The sequence below is a fragment of the Oncorhynchus mykiss genome, chromosome 16, assembly GCF_057628025.1.
Source record: "Oncorhynchus mykiss isolate SJ-2025 chromosome 16, ASM5762802v1, whole genome shotgun sequence".
Lineage (NCBI taxonomy): Eukaryota > Metazoa > Chordata > Actinopteri > Salmoniformes > Salmonidae > Oncorhynchus > Oncorhynchus mykiss.
The window spans coordinates 47277017-47298520 of record NC_143037.1 but is presented as its reverse complement, the minus strand read 5'-3'; the positions used below and the strand labels follow the sequence as shown (position 1 = coordinate 47298520).

General features: G+C 44.8%; 1 protein-coding gene across 2 annotated transcripts in view; it reads left to right on the top strand.

Annotated features, from left to right (window-relative positions):
• Positions 1–1301: 1301 nt before the first annotated feature.
• Positions 1302–21504, top strand: part of cd34a (CD34a molecule) — a 34643-nt gene continuing 14440 nt past the window's right edge. Inside the window, exon 1 of one of the 2 annotated variants that reach the window (XM_021564414.3) lies at positions 1302–1620. In XM_021564414.3, the coding sequence (XP_021420089.2) occupies positions 1377–1620 (244 nt within the window). In that variant the 5' untranslated portion in view covers positions 1302–1376. The remainder of the gene's footprint in view (positions 1621–21504) is intronic. The other variant, NM_001281360.1, reaches the window with a different exon arrangement.

The following is a 21504-nucleotide window of genomic DNA, read 5'->3' as shown; positions in this document are numbered from 1 at the left end:
GAGGCTCTCTCCATGCAGACACACTGATAGAGTTTGGTTGTGGCCTGTTTGTTTGTTTGTTTGTTTGCTTTGGCACCTTTCAACAGCTCTCATTATCACATTTATACAAGCAACCACTCACTTACACTGCTGATTACTGACTACACACACCATTGCTAATTGTATTTGCGTTACCTCAGTTAATAAATATATTTTTGTTATTCCTGATTTCCACCTTGTCTCCCTTTTTGTTGCGGACATCGAGCCGGTTCGTGGCAGCGTGTGCGCTCGGGAATGTGTGTACTACGATCTAGTCTGCTCAGCATTTAGAAAGGGTGGGCTTGAGGAAAGGGTCAGTAAAGGGATCGGATTACCACACCCCAGTCAGTCCCTAAAGAAAGTGAACATACACAGGGACTAGCAGGAGTGTCCCAGTCCCCGACACTTGCCTGCTCTTGCCTTGATTCAGCCCCATCTGGCCTGATTGTTTCACCAGCAATTTTGCAGGCAATCCCCCAAGAAACACCAGTCTGGCTGCATTTACAAAGAGAGAGAAAATAAACTGCTGGATCCCAAATGTTGCTTGGATAGGGTATGAGATTGCAAAACACCGTGTGTGTTTGCATATGGCATGGGTGTATAGGGTGATTTTGTTTGTGTGTGGGGATTTCTGTGGGTGTGAGCAGCCGCACCGGACATAACTGACTCACCAGTCCAGGGACAAACTTAAAGCCCAGGCGGAGTAGAGTGGAGTGATGTGGAGAGATGTGATGTTTGATGCAATGCACTGCTACAGGCCTCTGAGCTATGCAGCACAATATTAAGCAGGCGGGCAGACCAGGGGAGATCGCTTCCTGTTTACCAGGTGCATCTTCAAAGGAGAACTGATCAGACAAACCCCTCCAGAGCCAACAGGCTGACTGGGATGTCTCAGTTAGGGTTAGATACAGCGAGTCATGTTGTGGTCTACTCCAAATATACAGCGGAGGTGCTAGTTCACATGTATTGTAAAGCTTGATTTTAGGGATCATTAAAATAATGCACAGTACAGTTTACATGGCATACCACTCTCAGCAATAGCTTTCCAGGTTTGTGGAAATAGCTGGATAGGTTTTCTGATCCAGACAACAGCGCACAAATTCTGAATAGACAGATGTGATAATGCACACCCGGATTATATTACCACTCACACAGACCTACTACGCCCTGCTCACGCCCTGAATCACTTTCTACACACACGCACACACACGCGCACGCACACACGCACACACACGCACACACACACGAAAACGTCCAGCTGCATGAGAAGAGTTTAACTCAGCCAGTCAGAAAAGGGGTGTGGTGAAGGAGACTGAGAAGGAGGGATAGAGAGAGAGGGGGCAAAGGAGAGAGGCCATATGAAACCAGCAGAGCATAAGCCACGCTTTATCCTGCCAGTCTGTCCCGCTCTGCGAGCACAGGAAACACGCAACTCCCCCAGCCCTCACTCACTCACTCATCACGCTCTTTCACACACTTCTACAGACACACACACACAGCGGCTCACAAAGGACTGGAGGATGGCTGTGTCCATGAGAAGAATGAATGGGTCCTGGAGAGGGATGGCTCTAGCCCTGGTTCTCTGTACACTGCTCCTACACAGTGAGTACTACACCTCTTAAAGCCTCCCCACCTGGCTCTGTGTCTTACATGCTCAGTCTTAAACTATGGTTGAGTCAGTAAGCGAACTCTGCAAGCACGGCACCACTACTTTGTAGTCCTTTGTCTTCTCTCTGAATCTGAGAAGCTAGGAGAGAGTTAGAAGGTGACCAAGGCAGAGTACGAGGGAGAGTGTTTGTGAGCGAGCAGGATGACGCAACATGAACTCGTAACTTAAACTTTATGCCAAGATGTGAACGTGCCAATCAAATGTACCATGATGTAATTCCCAGCACCTTAAATAGCATGTGAGTTTTCTCACAAGTGTGTTCAGTAATGCTTGTGTTATTATGTGACATGAAGCAGTTTGGAGAGTTATGGGGCTGGTGAAAAGTTGTAGCGGTGGCCAGCTGACAAAGGGGCCTCATGCAACTGCTATGGAGTGGAAAGTTGCCGTTGAGAATAATTGGAGACTACATCCTGAGAAGGGTTTGTGTGTGTGTGAACATAAAGATGTTTCATTGTCACGTACACCGGATAGGCGCAGTGAAATGTGTTGTTTTACAGGGTCAGACAGAGTAGTACTGCGCCCCTGGAGCAAATTAGGGATAAATGTCTTTCTCAAGTGCACATTGACAGCTTTTTCACCTTTGTCGGCTCGAGTATTTCGAACCAATGCTCTAACCGCTGGGGGGGGGGGGGGGGGGGGGGGGGGGGGTGTGTGTGTGTGTGTGTGTGTGTGTGTGTGGAGAGCAAGCTTTTTCCAAAACAGGCTCCGCTCATTTCTGAAACATGGAGGTCCATTAAGCATATTTTATTCAGACGTAATCTTCTTAGAATGGGGAAATATACTTCTGGGAGTTCAATCGGCATCTCTGCTGTGTGTTTGGGGGTCTTTCCATCTGCGTCCAGAAGTTTAATAGGAGAAGGAAGCTTATCCTGTGTCTGATTTCCTGCTTGTCCTCTGAAGATGCAGGATGTGTGTGTGATGGGGAATTGCCCGTACATTATCTGTTGATTCAGCAGGGAGTAAAAATAGGTCCCTTAAGGGACGCCCCTTAGGTTGGTGGCAACCGTCAAACCGTGTGTGTGGTGGGGATTTCTGTTTAAACGGGGACCTCTTTTTCCCTCATGTTGGGAAGGTGAAAGTAGAAGGTTCAGTAGTCTGGTCCAAATCACACAGTTAAGTCTGTTAATATAGATGATAATTGCAGAGTGTTGTGGCTTGGAGAGTTTAGTACCGGCTCATCTGGGCACAGGGACAGTAAAACATTAGTTCTCTGGCACATTGTGAACACTATGTCAGACCAACCAGGAGGAGAAAAATAAATGGTGTAGGGCTTAATGTTACTCCGAAGTGGACCAGAACGCGTCCGAAGAACACGCTCTATACGCACGGCACATTGGAAAGGCGCATGTGTCACGAACCGGCTCGAAGTTCGTAACAAAAAGGGAGACAACATGGAGATAAGGAATAACAAAATATATTTATGAACTAAAGTAAACTAAATACAATTAACAATGGTGTGTGTAGTCAGTAATCAGCAGTGTAGGTGAGTGGTTGCGTGTATAAATGTGATAATGAGAGCTGTTGAAAGGTGCCAATGCAAACAAACAAAACAGCCACAAAAATGCCACAACCAAAATCTATCAGTGTGTCTGCATGGAGAGAGTCTCCTCAATGAATGGGGAAGAGGTGCATTTATCCCGGGACACACCCGGGCCCAGGTGTGTCCCATGTCGCCGACATCCTAATAAGGAAAACAAGAGCAAAGAGGTAGAATACGGCAGACAGAGTGGGAGGGTCGTCACACATGCCGATTGGAGTAGTCTGGTTATTAGATTCACAAGATTTTAATGGAAGTTCATTAAGGGACAGCCCCCCCCCCCCCCCCCCCCCCCCCCCCCATAGGTCATGAAGGATGCGGTTTACTTTTGGCATTAAAACAGCTATAGTGTGATTTGTTTTCCTTTTGATTGTATAATTGGAGAGCACCCTAACAAATGGTTAGATGTTCAACTAACTATCAACTATTTAGGTTTATCTTGTGAAATTGGTTGAATCAGAACATTACTGTACGTCTGTAAAATGTTACCATTCAGGTTAGCAGCTTTTTCAGCTCTTGCTTTCACTTAGAGAATCAATAGCACAGGGGTGTTGCCACATGTCCTCCCTATCTCCTCCCCCATTCCAGACACAGCCAACCACGCTCCACTGGTCACACTCACCTGCAACATAGTTGACACTTGTGCCAAAGGCACCGCTATGTGAATTTGCCAATGAATGCTCAGCATTTGGAACATATTTGAAAAACCTCTGCCAAACCCAGAACATAAACCGCTGTAGATTGTTGCCAGGGTGATTCAGTTCTGTGTGTATGGCCGAGATCATTGGCATGTTTTGTAGAAGCTGGTGGTACTGCTTTTGAAATGTAAAGATATTCACGCCCCTGATGAGTCTATAGAGAGGCCCTGTGTTCCATATCAGCCCCTGTTATTGACACTTTTCTGTCCCTTTTCTAAACTACATGCAGAGGTTGGATGTTAAGTTCCACGAAAATGACATATTGTCAAAGAGAAATACAATTTTATTGTTTCACAGTGAATTAACAGTGTATCTATATTGGGGAGGGTTTTTTTATCATGTCTTGGTAAATTGATGAATCCAGCATCAGTCCAGAGGACAGTTGTGGTCTTGTTCTTGAAGGGTATTTGCTGTGGATAAGGTTTAATCAATGACACAGTGGAATTAGGGCCAGTGATGTAATCAACCCTGGGAGGAGAGGCAGCTGATTCCAGAGTTCTATTAAATAACCTTGTTTGTGCTTCTACTCAAAAGAGCCAAACATGAGCCATTACAGTACAGGCCTCTGGCTATATCTGGAAACTAATAAACTCATACCCCAAGGGCCACTGGGCTTATCTTTCATACAAACATGCATGTTTGTGGATAGTCTGATGGCAGCATAGCATGGAAAGCCTCTGGGGAGATATCACTGAGGTCAACCACATGACCCCCCCCCCCCCCCCCCCCCCCCCAAGACACTGGAGATCCACTGTGGTGAGTTACAGTTGGAAGCTACAGTTAGTTGGACCGTCATCTGCACCAGTTGCAGCGTGGCTATGGTGACTCAAGGTTTATCGTGGGTAACTGAGATGGGAGTCCTCTGTAACTGTAGTCATTAGGGCTCCTAAGCACCTGACCACAGAAGGCCATGCATTCCAGTGGTAGATGCAGGGCTCAGATGTTACAGCAGGAATGCCAATGCAAACCTTTTTAGAGGTGTCAACCACTGAGACCAACAACCCAACCAACCAAAATTGGTTGTGTGAAAGTTCACACAACTTTCATTAGGTCGCGGCAAGTGTTTTTGTAACACAAAAACTGTCCAGTCGTGCTGATGATAAGAACGTTCCTAGAAAACATTTAATCTGTTCTTTTAAGGTTCCCAGAATGTTTCATTAAGTTGTGGGGAAAAAAACATGTTCCCAAAACACAAAAACTGTCCAGTCGTGCTGATGATAAGAACGTTCCTATAAAACATTTAATCTGTTCTTTTAAGGTTCCCAGAATGTTTCATTAAGTTGTGGGGAAAAAAATATGTTCCCAAAACACAAAAACTGTCCAGTTGTGTGGATGATTCTAAAATGTTTATTTTAGGGGTGCAAAAAACATTCACCTGATGTTACAAGAACGTTAGCAGAACACATTTTGTCTGTTCTGTAAAGGTTCCCACAACGTTTCTTTAGCTTGTTGGAACATTGTGGGGATATGATGAAATAAAGTTTTTTTTTTTTATACACACTAATAATTCGATAATCATTATAGTCCAAATGGAATACGCCGACTTTAAAACATCTGATTTTCTGAGCAGTCTTTCAGATGATCCAAGTAAATGGTTTAATCGTGTTCCCGCGGTGTATTTGAACTACGCAGGTGCCAGCACCAGCCTCCCTCTTATGCGCGAGTGAAGTGAGTTCTGAAAAACTCAAAATATACGTCTTTAAAATAGTTTTCACACACAAACTTCATATGTCCGTTATTTTGGGGAATAGGCTTCTCAAAAATAGCACGGTTGCTGTGGTGGAACGTTTTATTTTGATTGGCGATTTTCCTGCATTTCTCAAAGTCCTATCAAGGTAGTCTGAGTTCAGATGTGTCCATGTACACAGGGTTATTAGGGAAATCGTTTGGGGGGGGGGGGGGGCTTGCCTGTTTTGCATGTTATTTTGGCATTAATACATGTCACATCAGTTTGCAAACAATGTCAAAAATAGACATCATTGAGTTAATAAAGCCGCATACAAACATGGTCTCTTTTGTTTTCTGGAGTAAGGAAGCTCCAAAATGCAGGTTTTTCAGCCTAGCTCAGTGCTTTCTGGGGTGGTGGGGCAAGCCAGCAGAAAATAGGAGCGATTGGCTTAATGTTCTGTCACTCATGGGGACACTATGTCACCACCAAGTGTAAGTCCTTGGTAAGGGTAGACATCGGAATTTCAAGCCCTTTGGGTCAGGCCATAGTTACATTAGTAGTGCCCTTCCAAGAAGGCTCAAGGTCATTGGCCACAGATAAAATGACATCAACTCACGTTATATGTACAGTAGCTTTGATTGGACTGATAATGTCAACATCTAACTTTGAAAATCTTAGCTAGCAGTCATCATGAATCAAGTCGACAATCTACTGGCAAATCCTTTTTAAATTATAGATAAAATGTATTGGTGCTCATCGGCCATTGGACATAAACATTACACAACAAGTCACGAACTCAACAATGAGTGGTTTGAAAGGAATCGGTGACAGTGGCTAACAAGCTCAGACTGGGAAAATACGTGTTGAATGGTCATCCAAATCGGAATTGTAAATCCGGCCACTTTCTCTTTCGTTGATGAAATGAAGGACCGATGCATATTTCCATTCTTTAAATGTAACCTTTATTTAACTAGGCAAGTCAGTTAGGAACAAATTGTTATTTACAATGACAGCCTACCCCGGCCAAACCCTCCCCTACCCCGGCCAAACCCTCCCCTACCCCGGCCAAACCCTCCCCTACCCCGGACAAACCCTCCCCTAACCCGGCCAAACCCTCCCCTACCCCGGCCAAACCCTCCCCTACCCCGGCCAAACCCTACCCTACCCCGGCCAAACCCTCCCCTAACCCGGCCAAATCCGGATGACTGTGCACCGCTCTATAGGACTCCCAATCACGGCCGGATGTGATTCAGCATGGATTCGAACCAGAGACTGTAGTGAGGCCTCTTGCACTGCGCCACTTGTCAAAAATGTCTTATATGCTGCTGCATAAATGATGTAATATGCCAGGGAGATATGTATACTGTAGCTAAGAAAGTAATACTAAGTGTATGTTGTGTAGTAAGCTGGGTTAGGCTTAGTTATTGACTACGTCCATCCTAGCTCGCTCATTAATGTCTTAATCAAAATTGCGGATTGCCTCTTATTTGCTTGTCGTCCCCTTATGCCATAGTTTGTACCTCTCAATTGTCAGTAGAAACCACATTTGTTTAAGCAAGTCAGCCATATCAGCAATGTTTTTTTAAAGGCAGTAAATGAGGCTGAATGAACTGTTTCGGTGCCAGACAAGGCTCTGCTGATAGCCAGGTGTAGCAGTGGTAAGATGTTGGGACTGCTGTTGGGACAGTTTTATGGAGGCCCTAACAGTCCGTGGGCACCGTTTGTCACCGTTATAGTGCAATTAATGTATTGTTTAGTGTTGTGGCTTTGCTGGCATGCATCCCAAGTTGTTTGCTTTTTGCCTCACCATGATATACATGCTCAAATCGCCACTGCATGTAACCGTACTCTGAACCAACTCAATGGTGTGTTGAGCTAACCTGACGTTCTCTTCATATCCAAGCCTGCTGTTTAAACTACGCACTTTCATCACGAACACTGATATCATTTGTTTCCGTTTCCCATTGCTTTGATTCAGCATCTAGACAGTGTCAATTATGCATCACTGAAACGGATTGGGTCATAAATGCTGCATGATGTCATATCAACGCCTCTTGGAATACATGAACGCGAGGAGCCGTGGCGTCTGTCGAGAGGGGGGGATCTAGCTCTACCTTTACAGCTATATGGAGAAGAGAAAATTACACTTGAATGTGTTTTAATTTCACGGTTGGGTTGGTACTCCAGTAGCTGCTAAATGTGTCACTAACTCAGTGCTTGTGGCACAGTGGAGTGAGCCATTGCATTCCAAAGTATTTGCATCCATTCCGAAAGGCTGAAGTGAGACAGACACAATGTGCATTCCTATCATTTGGGGGAATTCCAATCCTGTGCTCTCCTCACACCACGTCCTTTTACACGTCTGAGTATTTTGTCTCTATGACAACCGCTTGATTGATGTTTTGACAGCCTGGCTAGACATTCAGGTTAGCAGTGAAGCATAAAGTCTGGACAAAAATACGGACACCCAAAGCAGCACAGTGATGACCAACACAAAGAGAAGTGATGGCTCTATGTTTGAGCCGGTTGGACGCCAGAGTACCCGTAGTTGGAGTGGGATCGGTTCTGAATCTCGTTTCTGTGATATAAACTAACGGACAAAATACAAAGTTCAGTTTAAGGAGAGGCATTCCATTACCAATGGGGAGATAAGATTGTGCCCTTCAAGTCTCCATGCTTTGACTCTGCAATGCTCTCAGACAACATCTCCGGCCAACATAAACAAGGGCAGAATATTGGCACATTTTCTCATGGCCCTCGGATATTGACTGGCATTCCATCAGTCCCAAGTCAGAATGGTTAACGTTGGACTCACATCATCCAGAGTGGGGTGTGGGGCTTTTTTATGTAACCGGCTGGCAGATAACGGTCTTATGACCGAGTGAGAGCAGGGTGTTGGGTGTGTGTCCTCTTTGGACTAGAGCTGGATGACAGTTAACTGGCAGTTTCCTCAGTGGTTTTGTAAAGACATATGTACCAGTCAAAATGAAGTTGAAATCATGTTGTTTGTCGGTGTCATTTCTGGCTCGAGGGCCCGACAGGAAATTTTCTCACAAACAAACACAACCGCTCCCCTTTGTCCAGTCGATTACCTCGAACTCTGGACTATATCAACACACACACACGCCATATCAAAGACCTCCTCCAATAACAAAGAGCCGTTCTCTTCAACAGAAAATCTCAATTTGGGCATTGGCTTCTATCAAAACTTAAACGAAGGCAACAAACCCAAGGTTAAGCACAATCACTACTGCCGACAATTACCTTTCCAGGACAAGGGACTGGACAAAGACAAAAGACTGTAGACTCTAGCAACAATATTTACCCAGCTAAACAGTCTTAATGAATTAGAGACGGTGTGTTACCATTCAAATATTGTTCTCATCATTATGACTGTTTCTAGCAATCTTTTTGTTCCTTATTCCCCTGGTACAGTTTCACAGCTGTTGTGGCTTTAACAAAAGCTGCATCCCAAATACCACCCTCTTCTCAACATGGTGCACAACTTTTTAACAGAGCCCTATGGACCCTGGTCAAAATGATTCCACTCCACTAGGGAATTACGGTGCCATTTGGGATTATACCAAGGAGCAACAACATTCAACTCGTCTCCGCCACATTCTCTTTCATTTCAACTCACCACCGCAAACTGCCAGAGAGAAGAAACATTTTGGGAGCTTCTAGACAACACTCCTCCAGACTAAAGTCAGTGAATCTAATGAACAACCATGAAATTAGGGGACATTTCAAAACACCGACATGGACTCACGCTGTGTCTGTGCGTCTTTCTCCAATGCTTACATGAGCTCAGCCTCTGTGTTGAAACCTTATAACAAATTTAACTCATGGTCATTTGACGTCACAGATTGTCAGAATAGAAAACCACAGTGGGTTTACAAGAACAGTAAGTGTATGGCAAGTGTACATCGAAGGCAAGACATGCTTGTCAAGAGAAGGCAGAGTGAGGCACGGCTCTCAAGGGTGTTTAGTTTAGCCTGGGGAACAAAGGATTTTTAATGAGGGTTGGCTGAGGCCCTTTCACTGCTAGAGTAATTGCTCCTGGTAATTAATGTTCAGCTAGAAACTCGTTGGGGCCCTTTATGCTGCTGGCTAATTGGAAAACATAAGATTACATCCTGTTCCTGCTTTTAATGGCACTTTCTCTCTCTCTGTGTGTGTGTGTGTGTGTGTGTGTGTGTGTGTGTGTGTGTGTGTGTGTGTGTGTGTGTGTGTGTGTGTGTGTGTGTGTGTGTGTGTGTGTGTGTGTGTGTGTGTAGGGGCCCTGGTGTCTGGGAAGGTCTCAATGTGCGGGGTAATCAGGGCGTTTAACCAGTCAGTCTTTTATTCTTCACTCCCTGAACCACTGCATAAAGCCATCCAGTGGAGGAGGACTATAAATGTAGATATCCTAAACACAGCCTCTCCCCATTCTCTTCCCACTCTGATGTCAAAAAGCTGTGGGAACTCATCCAGCAAAATCTGCACTCAGCAACAGTAACAGCCCAGGCAGCTTTGGTTCTGACAGTGGGAGCTGTGAGGCGAGGAACAGGCCTGTCAGAGCAGCTGGTATTTGGTCTGTATCCCAAATCGCACCCTATTCCCTACATAATGCACTACTTTTGACTGGAGCTCTATGGGCCTTGGTAGTACACTATGTAGGGAATAGGTTGCCACTTGGGATGCAACTTTGGTGTAGAGGAGCGAGGAGCCGGCCCAGTCCTATTCTTCAGTAATGAGATGAATGGACTATTTAGGAAACAGAGGCTTAAGTTACGGAGGGGCTGCCTGCCCAAACTATTTTGATGAGAGCGTTGTTAGTGCTGGAAAAATACCATGCCCATTTATTAAGCTTATAACAAAGCCTCATCCACATTCAGGCCTTTTTGCCCTAGAATTGATTTCAAAAGCAGACTTATGGAAATCGATTCTTGGCATAGTCCACAACAAAGTTGTGACAGTCACAATATTTTGAAATATGCCTGTGGCAGTATAGAACCTTACATGTAGCCTATGAGTGATGGCTCTCTGTCGTTATGAGGTAACTGGTGAACCTGCTGTGTGTGTTTCTATGGGAGGCCTGCTGGGTATTATCGATGGCCCCAGCATACTCACCTCTGAGGCTTAGTGAAGTCTCAGCATGCCGCGTGCCTTGAGAGCCATATCCTGTCCAAGGATGTGCATGGATCATAACATTCCACCGTCGGTCGCGAAAAACACTAAGATGTTGCCACAGTGGATAGCAGCCGTTTTACAGGCTGCTGACCAATTCTGCTATAGTTTTTTTTATGCTGATTTTAACTTGTTCAAGACTATCCCATCAACGGGACTTGAACTGTAATGTTCTTTGTTTCAAGGAGTTGTCCCCACAGTGACCAGTACAGATGGACTTGGTTGACTTTCTGACTAGTAGGAATGGGATCCCTTTTCAGCCTCCGTGGAAATCCACCCTGGCCTGGGTCTGAGGCGGGGAGGGGAGGGGGGGGGGGGGGCTCTATTAGGAGAACACGAGACTTCAGTTTTATAGCGCAATTGAAATTGAAAGGGAATTACCAATTGAGCCGACATACAGTATCAGTCAAATGTTTGGACACACCTACTCATTCAAGATGTACTATTTTCTACATTGTAGAATAATAGTGAAGACATCAACACTATGAAATAACACTTGTAGTAAACAAAAAAGTGTTAAACACATCAAAATATATTTGAGATTTGAGATTCTTCAAAGTTGCCACCCTTTGCCTTGACAGTTTTGCACAAAGAATATTCCAAAACATGCATTCTGTTTGCAACGAGGCACTAAAGTAATACTACAAAAAATGAAAATAAATTCACTTTTTGTCCTGAATACAAAGTGTTATGTTTGGCGCAAATCCAACACAACATATTACTGAGTACCAATCTCCATATTTTCAGCATAGTGGTAGCTGCATGATGTTATGGGTATGCTGGTAAATTGTTAAGGACTGGAAAAATCTTCCGGATAAAAAAAGAAACAGAATGGAACACAGTCAAAATCCTAGAGGAAAACCTGGCTGTCTGCTTTCCACCAGATGAAATAATCTTTCACCAGGACAGTAACCTTAAACAGAAGGCCAAATCTACACTGGAGTTGCTTACCAAGAAGACAGTGAATGGTCCTGAATGGCCAAGTTACCGTTTTGACTTACATCTGTTTGTAAATCTATGGCAAGACCTAAAAATGGTTGTCTAGCAATGATCAACAACCAACTTTGACAACTTGAAGAATTTTGAAAAGAATACTGGGCAAATGTTGATCTTAGACTCACTGAGAGACTCACGGCTGTAATCGCTGCCAAAGGTGATTCTAACAACTCAGGGGGTTGAATACTTATCTAATCAATATACTATATATCAATGTGTATTTTTTTTCCCATGTTTTTTTTATTTTATTTTTTTACAAATGTTTGCATTTTTCTTCTCCTTTTGACATTAGTATTTTGTGTAGATCATTGACAAAAAAGTGACAATTAAATACATTTTAATCCCACTGTAACACAATAATGTGGGAAAAGTCAAGAGGTATGAATACTTTGAAGGCACTGTATATGTACTTATTATCGCTAATAATGATGTGTGCCTTTTTAAAAATCTATAACTGTGGTTCCTGTTGTTGCAGGAACTGCCATCTATGTCAGTCTGCTTGTGGAAATTAGTTTGTGGTTAACAAAATGTACCTGTTAGCGTGCATTAAGGCACATCACCCGAGGGAGGGGGAAGTTCCCGAGCCCAGAAAATAAATATTGGTTCATAAGCTTAGCCAAGTGTGCCTCCTTTGTGAGTGTCTCCAGAAGCTGATGATGCATTGACAAACGCATTCTGTCCAAGAAGTATTAGTGCACTGTATTGACGAAGTAACTGCTGTGTTAATGAAGTGCTGCTTAATAGTTCTTGCCGTCCTAAGGAAGTTATTTTTGTGTATTATTTGAGTTTGCCTCCCCTTCAGTTCGGAGGTGAGCCCAAGGGTGTAGGCCGAGCCTGAGGCCTGTCTGTCTCTGAGCGGCTTCTGACGTCAAGGGGCTCCTGATCGTCTGCCTGAGACTAGGCAGGGCTAGGGAAAGAGACAGACAGGGATTCCCCAGGGAGACTGACATCTGCAGTGCTGAACCCCACCCTGTTGGAGGCCCCCAGGACCCTACCCTGCTACAGGCCAGGCCACATCCACAGCCCTCCCCAGGCCCTAATTACAGAAGGGTTAGAGAGGCCATGTTCTCTGCGTGACCCTTTAATTCAGTGTGGAGATGTTTGTTTTGGTTCAGTCTCTATTCTCCTTCCCCACCCTGCATCTCTTACACTAGGATAACAAAAAGGGTCAGAGATGGCTATCGCAATGGGAAAAGGTTTCGGAAGGAAGAGTAGAGGGAGCGAGGAAGAGACAGGGACACGTGAGAGTAAGTGCGAATAGCAGACATCTTCACAATAAATCAGCAAATACGTAATAATATTTACATGACATTTTAGTCATATTCAGACGCTGTAATACCAAAAGCAAGCATCTACAAAAGAGCCCAGTAAATCATGGTTTAATGGTCTGTAATTGAGGCATTGTGGTGGGCGACGAAAGCAGACAGATACGTGGCATGGCCAGTGGTGCAGAGGAAACATGATGCCACACAGTTTGTTGATCTCTCCACACGACATTCCTCCTGGCTGGGCTGGGGAGTCGGCCGTGTTCAGCCAGATCGTTTACAGCAGCCAAATGGCAAAAGTCACTCAAACCTCAGTTGTGTGCTCCTTAGACCCTCCTGGGGAGATGTGGGGTACACTGGGTCATTTTCTAGCGCAAGGTCACACACACGGATACCAAACGCACACATGAAGATTCACTGCGGCTTGAGGTGAGTGGACATGTTCCACTGTTCTCCATGACCTCTTCTATTAGGCGTGCTCATCAAGACGTCTCTCTGTTTCCGTTCAAATCAAATCAAAGTGTACTGGTTGCGTGCACAGTTTAGCAGATGTTATAGCGGGTGCAGAGAAGTCCTTGTTTTACTAGCCCCTAACAGTGCAGTAAAATGTCAAACAAGTACACAAATAATCAACAATAGAAATCAAGAGATGTCAATGAATCCAGTTAACAACTCGAACACTATCAGTAATCCAAATGCAATCTATGCGTATATACACCAAAAATATATACTAAGAATGGTTCTTGGATGTACACAGGGAGTTAACATTAATAATATGCATGTCAATCTCTCCTGGCTCAAAGTGGAGGAGAGATTGACTTCATCACTACTTGTATGTGTGAGAGGTATTGACATGTTGAATGCACCGAGCTGTCTGTTTGAACTACTGGCACACAGCTCAGACATCAATGCATACCCCACAAGACATGCCACAAGAGGTCTCTTCAAAGTCCCCAAGTCCAGAACAGACGATGGGAGGCGCACAGTACTACATAGAGCCATGACTACATGGAACTCTATTCCACATCAAGTAACTCATGCAAGAAGTACAATTAGATTTAAAAACCAGATAAAAAATACACCTTATGGAACAGCAGAGACTGTAAAGCAACAAACACAGGCACAGACACATGCATACACACACATAACATACACACTATACACACACACATGAACACATGGATTTTGTGTTGTAAATAGGCCTGAGGGCACACACTTAATATGTTGTGAATATATTGTAATGTTAAAAAAAATGTATAATTGCCTTAACTTTGTTTGACCCCAGGAAGAGTAGCTGCTGCCTTGGCAGGAACTAATGGGGATCCATAATAAACACCAGGAAGAGTAGCTGCTGCCTTGGCAGGAACTAATGGGGATCCATAATAAACAACAGGATGAGTAGCTGCTGCCTTGGCAGGAACTAATGGGGATCCATAATAAACACCAGGAAGAGTAGCTGCTGCCTTGGCAGGAACTAATGGGGATCCATAATAAACAACAGGATGAGTAGCTGCTGCCTTGGCAGGAACTAATGGGGATCCATAATAAACACCAGGAAGAGTAGCTGCTGCCTTGGCAGGAACTAATGGGGATCCATATTAAACACCAGGATGAGTAGCTGCTGCCTTGGCAGGTACTAATGGGGATCCATAATAAACACCAGGAAGAGTAGCTGCTGCCTTGGCAGGAACTAATGGGGATCCATAATAAACACCAGGATGAGTAACTGCTGCCTTGGCAGGTACTAATGGGGATCCATAATAAACCCCAGGATGAGTAGCTGCTGCCTTGGCAGGTACTAATGGGGATCCATAATAAACCCCAGGATGAGTAGCTGCTGCCTTGGCAGGTACTAATGGGGATCCATAATAAACCCCAGGATGAGTAGCTGCTGCCTTGGCAGGTACTAATGGGGATCCATAATAAACCCCAGGATGAGTAGCTGCTGCCTTGGCAGGTACTAATGGGGATCCATAATAAACCCCAGGATGAGTAGCTGCTGCCTTGGCAGGTACTAATGGGGATCCATAATAAACCCCAGGATGAGTAGCTGCTGCCTTGGCAGGTACTAATGGGGATCCATAATAAACACCAGGATGAGTAGCTGCTGCCTTGGCAGGTACTAATGGGGATCCATAATAAACACCAGGATGAGTAGCTGCTGCCTTGGCAGGTACTAATGGGGATCCATAATAAACACCAGGATGAGTAGCTGCTGCCTTGGCAGGTACTAATGGGGATCCATAATAAACACCAGGATGAGTAGCTGCTGCCTTGGCAGGTACTAATGGGGATCCATAATAAACACCAGGAAGAGTAGCTGCTGCCTTGGCAGGAACTAATGGTGATCCATAACAAATACAAATACACTGAGTGTACAAAACATTATGAACACCTGCTCTTTCCATGACATAGACTGACCAGGTGAATCCAGGTGAAAGCTATGATCCCTCATTGATGCCACCTGTTAAATCCACTTTAATCAGTGTAGATGAAGGGGAGGAGACAGGTTAAAGAATGAGTTTTTAGACTTGAGACATGGATTGTGTATGTGTGCCATTCAGCGGGTGAATGGGCAAGACAAAAGATTGAAGTGCCTTTGCACGGGGTATGGTAGTAGGTAGTTTCCTGTGTGTATCATGAATGGCCCAGCACTTGACACTGTGGCATTGGAGTCAACATGGGTCAGCCCCCCTTGTGGAATGCTTTCGACACCTTGTCGTCCATGAATGGAGACTTTTCTGAGGACAAAAGGGGGTCCAACTCAATATTAGGAAGGTGAAAACATAAGATGACATCCTGTTCCTGCTTTTAATGGCACTTTCTCTCTGTGTGTGTGTGTGTGTGTGTGTGTGTGTGTGTGTGTGTGTGTGTGTGTGTGTGTGAGAGAGAGAGAGTTCAGGAGTCTGTGTGTGTAGCTTGTGTGTGTTTTGTGTGACTGAGTGTTTGTTACTATGTGTGCAAAAAAGTCTAAGGTGCAGGACAGAGTACCGGCCCGGTAGACAGCTTGTGATTTCTGTTCAACAATCTGATGGCCTATCGATAGAAGCTATTTCCAAGCCTCTTGGTCACAGCTCTGATGCACTTGTACAGTCTGTGGCCTGGGTGCCTGAGGTCCTTAATGACTTTCTTGGCCTTCCTTCGACACTGAGTGCTGTAAATATCCTGGAGGGCAGGCAGCGTGCCCCGATAGCGTGCCGGGCTGACCGTACCACCCTCTGAAGAGCCTTGCGGTTCAGGACTGTGCAGTCGTCGTACCAGGTGTTGATGCAGCCAGCTCTCAACAGTGAATCTGTGGACATTTCACTTCTTCAGCCGCCTGAAGGTTGAGGCACTGTTGTTCCTTCTTCACCACGGTGTCGATGTGACGGGACCATCGACCACCGTTGGTCCTGCTGTGATCAAACAGTTTTTACCCCGAGCTGTCATCATCTCACCTGGCATGGGTCCTGTCACACTCCCTGTGTGTGTGTTTTCCAAGTGGGTTAGGTATACTGGCTGCCCCGTTCCTGACCCACAGACTCACTACACTGCTCTGCCATGTGCACTAGCAGTGCGGAACAAACAAATTATCCTCTTGCAATCTTTCCCCTCTGCGCTCTTGCAAATCTGGCAACCAAATGTTATGCGTTTCGTTTTGGAGACCCGAGCTGCTCAGGAACACAATCTGTTCCGTTGGTGCCACGATGACATCAGAGTGAGGGGCCCGGAAACACTCTCCACAGAGCTGGATAGGGCCTGGACCCTGTCTGAGAGGAGCTGGCGACACATATACACACACACACACTGGACTCCTCTCTGCACAAACACAGACACACCCACAGTCACATCTCAAACTCTCACTGTAAGAGTCTGTCCTCAAATTCAACAACTATATCCGCTTGGATTGTCGGATCTTTTGGTTTCATTGTCTGTGTACCGCTGTGTATATGTGCAATGAATTGAACCGTAAAAACAGCAGCCATCAACTATTATGGGTGAATAGATTCATGTGTATAACTCTCTCTAGTCCCCTCGATATGCAACTTTTCAGGGAAGCCAGGAAGCAATACACACAGTCAGTTAGGAAAGCAAAGGCTAGCTTTTTCAAACAGGAATTTACATCCTGCAGCAGTAATTCCAAAAAGTGTTGGGACACTGTAAAGACTATGGAGAATAAGAGCACCTCCTCCCAGCTGCCCACTGCACTGAGACTAGGAAACACTGTCACCACTGATAAATCCATGATAATCGAGAATTTCAATAAGCATTTCTCTACGGCTGGCCATGCTTTCCACCTGGCTACCCCAACCCCGGCCAACAGCTCTGCACACCCCGCAACAACTGGCCCAAGCCCCCCTGCTTCTCCTTCACCCAAATCCAGACAGCTGATGTTCTGAAAGAGAGGCAAAATCTGGATCCCTACAAATCAGTTGGGCTAGACAATCTGGACCCTTTCTTCCTACAATTATCCACCGCCATTGTTGCAACCCCTATTAGTAGTCTGTTCAACCTCTCTTTCGTATCGTCTGAGATTCGTAAAGATTGGAAAGCTGCCACGGTCATCCCCTCTTCAAAGGGGGAGACACGCTTCACCCAAACTGTTACAGACCTATATCCATCCTGCCCTGCCTTTCTAAAGTCTTCGAAAGCCAAGTGAACAAAGGGATCTCCGACAATTTCTAATCCCACTGTACCTTCTCCACTATGCAATCTGGTTTCAGAGCTGATCACGTATGCACCTCAGCCATGCTCAAGGTCCTAAATGTTATCATAACCGCCAATCGATAAAAGACAGTACTGTGCAGCCGTCTTCATCGACCTGGCCAAGGCTTTCGACTCTGTTAATCACCGTATTCTTATCGGCAGACTCAACATCCTTGGTTTCTCTAATGACTTCCTCGCCTGGTTCACCAATTACTTCTCAGATCGATTTGACACACTGAACTCTGAGGCCCTGTTGTCCGAACCTCTGGCATTCTCTATGGGGGTGCCACAGGGTTCAATTCTCAGGCAAACTCTTTTCTCTGTATATATCAATGATGTCGCTCTTGCTGAGGGTGATTCTTTGATCCACCTCTACGCAGACGACACCATTCTGTATACATCTGGTCCTTCTTTGGACACTGTGTAAGCAAACCTCCAAACAAGCTTCAACGCCATACAACACTCCTTCTGTGGCCTCCAACTGCTCTTAAATGCTAGTAAAACAAATTGCATGCCCTTCAACCGATCGCTGCCCACACCCACCCACCCGAACGGGAAATCGCTACTCTGGACGGTTCTGAACCTAGAATATGTGGTCAATTATAAATACCTAGGTGTCTGGTTAGACTGTAAACTCTCCTTCAAGACACACATTAAGCATCTCCAATCCAAAGTTAAACCTAGTATCGGCTTCCTAGTTTGCAACAAAGCCTCCTTCACTCATGCTGCCAAGCATACCCTCGTAAAACTGACCATCCTACCAATCCTTGACTTTGGTGATGTAATTTACAAAATAGCCTCCAACACTCTACTCATCAAATTGGATGCAGTCTATCACAGTGCCATCTGTTTTGTCACCAAAGCCCCATATACTACTCACCACTGCGACCTGTGTGCTCTTGTTGGCTGGTCCTCGCTAAATATTCACCGCCAAACCCACTGGCTCCAGGTCATCTATAAGTCTTTGCTAGGTAAAGCTCCGCCTTATCTCAGCTCACTGGTCACCATAGCAACTCCCACCCATAGCACGTGCTCCAGCAGGTACAGTGCCTTGCGAAAGTATTCGGCCCCCTTGAACTTTGCGACTTTTTGCCACATTTCAGGCTTCAAACATAAAGATATAAAACTGTATTTTTTTGTGAAGAATCAACAACAAGTGGGACACAATCATGAAGTGGAACGACATTTATTGGATATTTCAAACTTTTTTAACAAATCAAAAACTGAAAAATTGGGCGTGCAAAATTATTCAGCCCCCTTAAGTTAATACTTTGTAGCGCCACCTTTTGCTGCGATTACAGCTATAAGTCGCTTGGGGTATGTCTCTATCAGTTTTGCACATCGAGAGACTGAATTTTTTTTCCCATTCCTCCTTGCAAAACAGCTCGTGCTCAGTGAGGTTGGATGGAGAGCATTTGTGAACAGCAGTTTTCAGTTCTTTCCACAGATTCTCGATTGGATTCAGGTCTGGACTTTGACTTGGCCATTCTAACACCTGGATATGTTTATTTTTGAACCATTCCATTGTAGATTTTGCTTTATGTTTTGGATCATTGTCTTGTTGGAAGACAAATCTCCGTCCCAGTCTCAGGTCTTTTGCAGACTCCATCAGGTTTTCTTCCAGAATGGTCCTGTATTTGGCTCCATCCATCTTCCCATCAATTTTAACCATCTTCCCTGTCCCTGCTGAAGAAAAGCAGGCCCAAACCATGATGCTGCCACCACCATGTTTGACAGTGGGGATGGTGTGTTCAGCTGTGTTGCTTTTACGCCAAACATAACGTTTTGCATTGTTGCCAAAAAGTTCAATTTTGGTTTCATCTGACCAGAGCACCTTCTTCCACATGTTTGGTGTGTCTCCCAGGTGGCTTGTGGCAAACTTTAAACGACACTTTTTATGGATATCTTTAAGAAATGGCTTTCTTCTTGCCACTCTTCCATAAAGGCCAGATTTGTGCAATATACGACTGATTGTTGTCCTATGGACAGAGTCTCCCACCTCAGCTGTAGATCTCTGCAGTTCATCCAGAGTGATCATGGGCCTCTTGGCTGCATCTCTGATCAGTCTTCTCCTTGTATGAGCTGAAAGTTTAGAAGGACGGCCAGGTCTTGGTAGATTTGCAGTGGTCTGATACTCCTTCCATTTCAATATTATCGCTTGCACAGTGCTCCTTGGGATGTTTAAAGCTTGGGAAATCTTTTTGTATCCAAATCCGGCTTTAAACTTCTTCACAACAGTATCTCGGACCTGCCTGGTGTGTTCCTTGTTCTTCATGATGCTCTCTGCGCTTTTGACGGACCTCTGAGACTATCACAGTGCAGGTGCATTTATACGGAGACTTGATTACACACAGGTGGATTGTATTTATCATCATTTGTCATTTAGGTCAACATTGGATCATTCAGAGATCCTCACTGAACTTCTGGAGAGAGTTTGCTGCACTGAAAGTAAAGGGGCTGAATAATTTTGCACGCCCAATTTTTCAGTTTTGGATTTGTTAAAAAAGTTTGAAATATCCAATAAATGTCGTTCCACTTCATGATTGTGTCCCACTTGTTGTTGATTCTTCACAAAAAAATACAGTTTTATATCTTTATGTTTGAAGCCTGAAATGTGGCAAAAGGTCGCAAAGTTCAAGGGGGCCGAATACTTTTGCAAGGCACTGTATATTTCACTGGTCATCCCCAAAGCCAACACCTCCTTTGGCCGCCTTTCCTTCCAGTTATCTGCTGCCAATGACTGGAACGAATTGCAAAAAATCACTGAAGTTGGAGACTTTTATCTCCCTCACTAACTTCAAGCGTCAGCTTGAAGAGCAGCTTACCGATCGCTGCAGCTGTACACAGCCCATCTGTAAATAGCCCATCCAACCAACTACCTACCTCATCCCCATATTTGTTTTTGTTATTCTGCTCTTTTGCACACCAGTATCTTTACTTGCACATCCTCATCTGCACATATATCACTCCAGTGTAAATTGCTCTATTGTAATTATTTCGCCACTATTTCACTATTGGCCAATTTATTGCCTTACCTTCTTACTTCATTTGCACACACTGTATGTTTGTTTATCCTATGTGTAACTCTGTGTTGTTTCTGTCGCACTGCTTTGCTTTATCTTGGGCAGGTCGAAGTTGTAAATGAGAACTTGTTCTCAACTGGCCAACCTGGTTAAATAAAATAAAATAGTCCAGACACAATCCCCCAAGCTCAATCGCTCAGCGTATGCGTGTCAGGATTAGTGTAAAGGGGAGGTATAGAGGGCCCATATATCTCAGATTTAGCTAGAAGGGCCAAATGGAGGTTGCCTGGCTGGTTGGGAAGCAAAAACAACTGTGGGATCTGGCTTTCATACAGACATCAACACACATAAATTAATGATAAGAGACATCTTCCCTCCCGCTCATAATCCTCTCCCTCCACTCCTCCATGGTTGGTTTACCCCGAGCAGCGATGGGAGGACTTGGTCTCTCTCCAGGCCAGGAGCAGAGCCCATGGGGCTTCTAACATCTGCTATGGTAACCTTGTTTGCTATGGCAACAGGGCCAATAAAGAGAACTACTCTCACTGTTTTTCAGTGAGTGCTGTATCAGCTCCAACAGGGGAGCTACATGGGAGAAGAACCCATTATGTGTTTGTGGGGTTTATGAATGTACCATACGTTTTTAGGTCTGCACATTTGGGTGTGTGCGTTCATAGCGATAGTGGTGGTGGCTCATCGTTAAAATGACCTGCGATTTATAAATACAATTTACCTCCCTTGAACTCTCAATATAAAAAAAAAACCCGATTGTGT